This window comes from Lactuca virosa, chromosome 1 (assembly GCF_052849685.1).
Source record: "Lactuca virosa cultivar CGN04683 chromosome 1, Lactuca_virosa_CGN04683_v6, whole genome shotgun sequence".
In the NCBI taxonomy this organism is placed as follows: Eukaryota; Viridiplantae; Streptophyta; class Magnoliopsida; order Asterales; family Asteraceae; genus Lactuca; species Lactuca virosa.
Window position 1 is genome coordinate 33,865,437 of NC_136426.1, and position 7,363 is coordinate 33,872,799.

General features: G+C 35.8%; 1 protein-coding gene across 2 annotated transcripts; it reads left to right on the top strand.

Moving 5' to 3' along the window:
- Positions 1 to 4,396: 4,396 nt before the first annotated feature.
- On the top strand, positions 4,397 to 6,702 carry LOC145166919 (agglutinin-like). 2 transcript variants are annotated; one of them, XM_079086005.1, is made up of 6 exons: positions 4,397 to 4,449; positions 4,910 to 4,953; positions 5,036 to 5,263; positions 5,354 to 5,665; positions 5,770 to 6,000; positions 6,101 to 6,702. In XM_079086005.1, exons 2-6 carry the CDS (start codon positions 4,951 to 4,953, stop codon positions 6,356 to 6,358), a joined length of 1,032 nt encoding a protein of 343 aa, XP_078942131.1. In that variant the 5' UTR covers positions 4,397 to 4,449; positions 4,910 to 4,950; the 3' UTR covers positions 6,359 to 6,702. The 2 variants fall into 2 exon arrangements, with proteins under 2 accessions (XP_078942131.1, XP_078942197.1); XM_079086071.1 differs by lacking the exon at positions 4,397 to 4,449 and adding an exon at positions 4,590 to 4,659.
- Positions 6,703 to 7,363: the final 661 nt, after the last annotated feature.

The following is a 7,363-nucleotide window of genomic DNA, read 5'->3' on the forward strand; positions in this document are numbered from 1 at the left end:
ACTTAGGATAGACGTTTAAATCATCCTTATCACTCCGAAACGTTTACATGTTAGTTCTAATATCGTAGTCGTACGTTTAGAATCCTAAACACATAAGGTTTCCAGATCCGGTCTGCAACAGACCATAGATCCGAACAAATAACAACATATAAGGCATAAATCATTTAGCACATAAAGCACATTAGGCATACTTTCCTAAATAAGCTAGTGCTCATATCTCACAATCATCGCTTAGCATTCTAAGTTTAAGTCTAGAAATCCTACAAATTCCTAGTTCGCTTAAACTAATGCTCTGATACCAACTGTGACATCCCCATTTTCACGGCCAGAAAAGACCGATTTTGTTTATGCTTTATAAAAATCAGAGTACTTCTTTTAATAAAAATCTTGCGGAATTTGTTCCCAGAAAAACATGATAAATACGTTATCAAAGAATTTCCGAAGAAATGTATTTTATTCATTTTAAAACATTTGGGATGTCGTCGTTAATACAGAAACATAAGCATAAACAGAACTTACATTCATTTACACTAGTGATCTACATCTCTTTTAAATCTCTCAGTGTAATGTAACTTCATATCGACACCTGTGATACAAATAAACTGAGTGGGTCAGGTTGGGAAACCTGGTGAGTACATAGGGTTTTCAACCCATAATAATATAATTATTATGTTTAAACATCAAACAATCAACCCAATTACCCATCCCCATTATCTTCTTTACTCTTAAGGATCTACCCTAAGAATCAATTATTCCTCGTTCATTCATTCCTTCCTAAGGATCATCCTAAGGAATCGGCACGAAGTCCATCGTTTTCAATGACACAGCTGTCAAGCACAGCTGCTAGTTCTATCACTTAGGCGCAGCTGCCAGAATTGGGACATTCTATGTGAGGCGCAACTACCCGTATTGTCCTTCGAGCACAGCTGCTAGGGTTATCTCGTTTATTGACAGTATCGTTTTCGAGAGTCCACTCGCAATACATGTCAATGGGTTTTTAGAGTACACCGGTAAACACATCGTTCACAACACCTACAGGTTGCGAGTCTGCCAGTGTTCCACTGGACTGTCTAGAATAGTCCGTGGTTGTCATCCATACTCTGCTAGATGACGGGGCCATCATTTGGGATACGCTTCTCACATCGTCCACCTCTCACACTTACCTCGTGGTCTATAACACCTCTCACTCATCATCCAACTCATATTCCATCTATTACATCTACCCATGTTTTACCCAACATATTCTCGTAGATATATATATATATATATATATATATATATATATATATATATACAGTTTAAATCATTTAAAACATGTATAAAATCGTTCATCCAGCATAGATAGCAAGTATACAGATAATATGCACACATAGCACGTAATTTATTTAAAATACTTCATATCTATGTGTAAGATGAAAGTAACTATGTACTCACTTGAAAAGGTGGTGAATCCGAACTCAGACAGCGCTTCGCTTCTTAAAAATAATTTCCTTCGACGAAACCTAATATTATTACCACTAGAGTTTAGTCTATTATTCGCCGATACTAATTAATAGTCTAGCTATTATTACTATTATATAAGCGTTAAACAATACTTATATAACCCATAAGAATAGCCCAAGTACTTATTATAAGTTACTAATAACGCTACTATAATTAAATAAACGATATATTAAAAATAGCGTAGGCGTAGCTCACTTACAGCGGGTTTTATAGAAAACCGGGCTTTGCTTGGAGCAGCGTTACCGAGCTGAAAATCTCTTCTTCTCGGAGCCGTCGAGCACTCCGGGGCTTCCGCCTCGTGCTAGGGAGGTTCCCTAGGCTTTTCGGGAGGTTTCGGGGCTAGAGAGAGGTTCTAGAGAGAGAGAGTAAAGAGAAGAAAGAATGAGAAAGGTGTGAAGAAAATGAGGATGGGAGAGGTTCTATTTATAGGGTGAAAAATGGCTGAACTTGGTGCCACATGTCACCATCTAGTGGCAAGACTTGGGGAGAAAGCAATGGCCAAGATTGTGCCACATCACCCATTTTTGCACAGCACACTTCCGACTTCTAAAATCCGTAACTTTCACATACGACATCCGTTTTTGACGTTCTTTATATCCACGCGTAGGTAAAAATAAGATCTACAACTTTCATTTTGACTCCGTTGGCTAATTATCGACCGATCTTAAATTTAACAGTACGAGGAGATTATACTGTTAAATGTCCGCGTAAAATTCATAACTTCTACATACGGACTCCGTTTTCGTCTGTCTTTTCACCGTTGAGTTCCTATTAATGAGATCTTCAATTCTCCTTTAGGTCGCATAGGCCAAAAACAGCTCGATCTAAAATTCGAGTTTCGGGTCGTGCACTGCTATGCCAAATCTTAGAAAATTCATAACTTCCTCATACGAAGTCAGATTTGGGCGTACTTTTTTTGTATGTTCTCGGTTTAACGTTTTCTACGACTTTCGTTTAGATCGCTAAGGCTAAAAGTTGCTCTATTTTAAATTCACTATTTACGTCTCCCGGTGCCGTGCCGGTTCTGCCGTAAAACTTCGACGGGTCATAACTTCTTCGTTATAACTCGGATTTCGGCGTTCTTTATATGTACGGAAACCTTGAGACGTATTCTACAACTTGGTTAAGATTATTTATTCTAAATAATATTTTGTCGAAAAGTCGTTTTCGACCCCTATTATCTCTAAATTGACTAGCCCGGATCTACGGGCATTACATATAGCCTCGAGTGGCTACTTATTGTGCGTGGTATTTTGGGGAACTCACTAAACTTCGTGCTTACCGTGTTATGTGTTATGTGTTTCAGGTATCTCAGAGGATCGCGGGAAGACACTAACTTGATTGTACACACACTAGAGAAAGAGTTATGTTTTGAGGATCCTGGATTATTAATGGACTTGTGTTTTGTAAATTGAATAAACGAGATTTTTATACAATATGTTATGAAAAGCATGCGATTTTAAAAATGAAAATTTGTTTGAAAATTTACGGTGTTACAAAACAGGCGCAAATAGATTAGGGACTGAATTTTAGTCTCAAATAAGTGTGGGCGGTCTCTAACGATTTACACATTAAAATCAGTCCTACATGGTATATGAGACTAATTATCAATCCTGGATACATGGTATCCAAGGCTGATTAACCAGTCTCTGATATTTTAGTCACAGAAGGCCCTTTTTCTTGTAGTGATTTCAGCTTTGATATCTCATCTTTGAAGGATTGTAACTCATCGAATATAACACTAAAAACAACAAAATTGTAGTCTAAAATCATCTACAAACTCTAAATTACATGTTATCAATTTGACTTAAAACGAATGAGATATGATTGTTTAAAGAATTTCTCAGAATACAAAAGTTAAAATTTCTTGTTGAAAAGCTGAAATATTTCAGTTTTGATATCTCATCTTTGAAGGATTGGAACTCATCGAATATAACACCAAAAACAATAAAATTATAATGTAAAATCATCTACAAACTCTAAATTATTTATTAAAAAAACCCGCAAATCAATCCGACTTAAAACGAATGAGATATGTTTGTTTAAATAATTTCACATAATACAATATTTTTTAACAACAAGCAGGTCCAAAACCGGTTTTTACCCGGAACCGACCGGACCGGAACGGTTTGCTCAAATCCTAGAACCGATAACCGGCCCGGGGGTCCAAAAAAACGGTCCGGGCTGGTCCACATGTCCAAATGCTCACCTCTAATTGCGCTTGTTACAAGACATTGCTATGGCCTTTACAAATTGTTTAGTCTTTTCGTTTTCAAGATGGATGCAACAAAGAATCGCTGGATGATCCTAATTAATCAATGGGGGAGAATGACGACGGAGATGTATTGCAACATTCTCAAGTTCATCAAGTCTAGCTGCATTTTTCTGATATTGATACTACATATCAACCTCATTACATTGTACACACTAGGTTTTTTTTCCTATTTCTTCAACATTATATGTAACTGCATGTTCGTTCTTCAATTTGATTTTCAGTATATACGGTGGCAGGTCCAAGAATTTTCATCATGGGTGCATTAGCGATTAAAAATATAATGGAGTCCGGGCCAATATAATTTTTGTTACACAGAAACTAAACTTTATATATTCCGACCAGTAGCGGATGCGGATTAAGAACAAAAATCAACGAGGTCTATCCGACATAAAATATTAAATAAAAATAAAAACCTTAAATGTTTTGAAAAAAATGGACTTTTTAAGCAAAAAAAAAAAGTAATGAAACTGGGGATGTTAGCAAAAAAAAAAGTTTCAAAAATGGTTACTTCGGCAAAAAAAAAGTTTCAAAAGAAAAGGTTTTTTTTTTTTTTTTGATGTTGTTGCCTATATAAATTTTCACATCATTGGGAATTTACACCTCCCCCCCCCCCCCCCCCCCCCCCTTTTCTAAGCCTTGAGCACGCCCACCGGAGCATACAACTGCAGAAGGTAATTAGGGTTTATCCTTTCAACCTGTCTGATTAGTGATTACGTTGTTTTAGTAGGTAAACAAATGCGCATTTGAAATCTGATCAAAGCTGGGTAAACATTCACATTATATATATAAATATATATATGATGGAAACGGAAAATCAGAAAATGCCAGTTAGTATTGTTGTCCATCGATCGACGTACGGAGTCGTTCTTTTCATTTAACGAGTAATTACCTTCTAACCTAGTTGGAGTTTATTGTGTATTATGCTAATGGCTTATTTTACTACTACAATTCGCTTTAGAAATGCATGAGAAAGAGTGTAGTATGATCGTCCTATCTGATCTGCATCATGATCACGCATATTGTTCTAAATCTTTAGTACTTCTTCCATAACTTTCTACGTATGATTTTTCGACAAATCATCATTATTAATGTTCTCTTGCTGCTTATATTCACTTTGACTGATTGTTGCAGGTAGTGGATTTAGACATACATACATAGATCTCGGTAACCAGATGGTATGGTTTCAAACTTTCAATTCGTTTTGTTCTGCACTTATTTCATGTTATGAAGCTACTACTATGATTATATGGTTTATAGGGAGGTACAACTACAAACAGAATAGAAGGATGCATAAAGCATGGACCATGGGGTGGTTGGCAGGGGGAATATTGGGTTTACATGCCTGAAGAATGCTATATTAAAAAGATTACAATCGTACATTCAGGGTTTATTGATCGCATTAGATTCCAAAGCGATTGTCATACTCAAAAAGGTGAAACTCAAACCTCCATTTTCGGTGGATCTGGTGGCAAGAAAACGGACACGGTAAGTGATGTTATCTGTAAGACCTCTTGATGTCACTGAACACATGTGTTTGCTTCATGAGATGTGATACTTTTTTCAATTCTTCTGCAGATTTGCATCGACTATCCAAACGAATATTTGACTTCAATAAGTGGGACAATTGATAATTCTGGAGGTTCTTATTCTTCTCCGATGCTGATGTCTTTAAGCTTTCACACAAATCAGATTCGTTATGGTCCGTATGGTAATTCTGATAAGGGTACCCCTTTCTCATATGATGGTAAAGATGGGATGATTATTGGATTTTATGGACGTTTTGGCCAATACATTAATGCTATTGGGATTTATGTGATTCCTAAATCACTATCACCATCATTATCTCCAAACTCTGCTCCCAAAAACAATTCCAGTTCCATGCATGAGGTCCATTCCCTTCAAAATTCATTTATTGTCATTTCTTTTATGTTTAGTGTTTACTTAAATACGCTTACATATATCTGTGACTAAGTAATTTCATTTCACTGCAGTTGTGTTGTGAGATGTCTGGAGTAGGAATGCCAAGGGAGGCAGGACCTTGGGGGGCTGCTAGAGGTAAGCCATGGGATGATGGAGTTTTCTCTCATGTGAAACAAGTACGTGTTTATTTAGGAGAGTCTTTGAAGGTGATTTATGGCATCCAATTTGAATATGTTAAAAGGGATGGTAATTCCATTTTGTCACAAATGCATGGAGGAACATGTGGGGATAAAACAGAACTGGTAATGTGCATAAATCTACATTTTTTTTTTCTTTTTGCAATTCATGAGTGTCATGATTAGTGTAGGCTGACTGGAGAACCATGATCTTGATTCTTGACAGGTTGATTTGGATGGTGAGAAGGAGTATTTGAGTGGGATATCAGGGTTTTATGGACCTGTTGTGGAGTTCAATGGATTGGAAGGGATAACCTCCATTACTATTCACACAAACAAGAAGATGTATGGGCCTTATGGACAAGAAAGTGGAGAAGGGTATGTTTATTTTACATCATCATTATCTCCTGGGCAAGTGGTTGGTTTTCAAGGCAGGAATGGTGATTTTCTAACTGCAATTGGTGTTCATATGGAGTATTTCTGAAGATATGATGATGGAAGAAGCTTTGACTTTATGCTAAGATGCATGTATTCATGGTTATTGCATCAAACTTCGAATTTTTAACTAGTGATGGCTATATATATACGATTGTCATTTTGGGTTTTTATTTTTTATATTTTTTTATCAAGCACTCGGAAGCTCTAAAATCATAGTATTTAATAAAATTACATCATAGAACATATAAGGCTTAAGGGAGTGGCCTCGCCACAACCCTCGCTAAGCCTATGTGGCAAGTCGCTACTACACCTTATTTGGGCGCTATGCTCATGCGCTAATTGAGGTTCACTATCCCCTTGACGAGAAGAAAGAGAGCAGGAAGAGAAAGAAAGGTGGTCCCATTTGACCTTTTGATTTATTCCAGCTTTAAATGCCTGTACTTCCAGTTTAGCAAGTTGTACCATATTTTAAAGTTTATATTATTTAAATATTTAAAATAAACATTTAATTGATTAAAGAAAAAAGAAATTACCATTTAAACACATCACCACTCCGATCACCGTATTATGCTTAGGTGCTCAAAAAAAATATGATGTGACAATGTTTTAGCACATGCTACCATTCCCTTTGGCCTAAGAGAACAAACTTGTAGATTAAGGCGCACAATAAGAATAAGACCAATAGAGACTTCATAAGGGACCATTTGAGCTGCAGATCAAACAAATTGGTAGTAAAGAGCTCTATGATTTGAAAACACAACTATAGTGTATGAATTATAGAGAATAAAGTGTTATTTTTAGTAAGTAACGTTTAATATATGACTTATAGAGAATAAAGTGTTATTTTTAATAAGTAACGTTTAATATTAATAGCCATAATGCATATATAATATTTGAAACCAAAAACATTGATTCCTTTCAAAATACTCTTTTGACTTCGTGTCGTTGATTAATATTAATTTTTGAGAAATAAAATATCCTTATATATTTTCTTTCTACATGTTCATGTTAAATAGTGATAAATGGATTAAAATATTATTAATTTTATTAA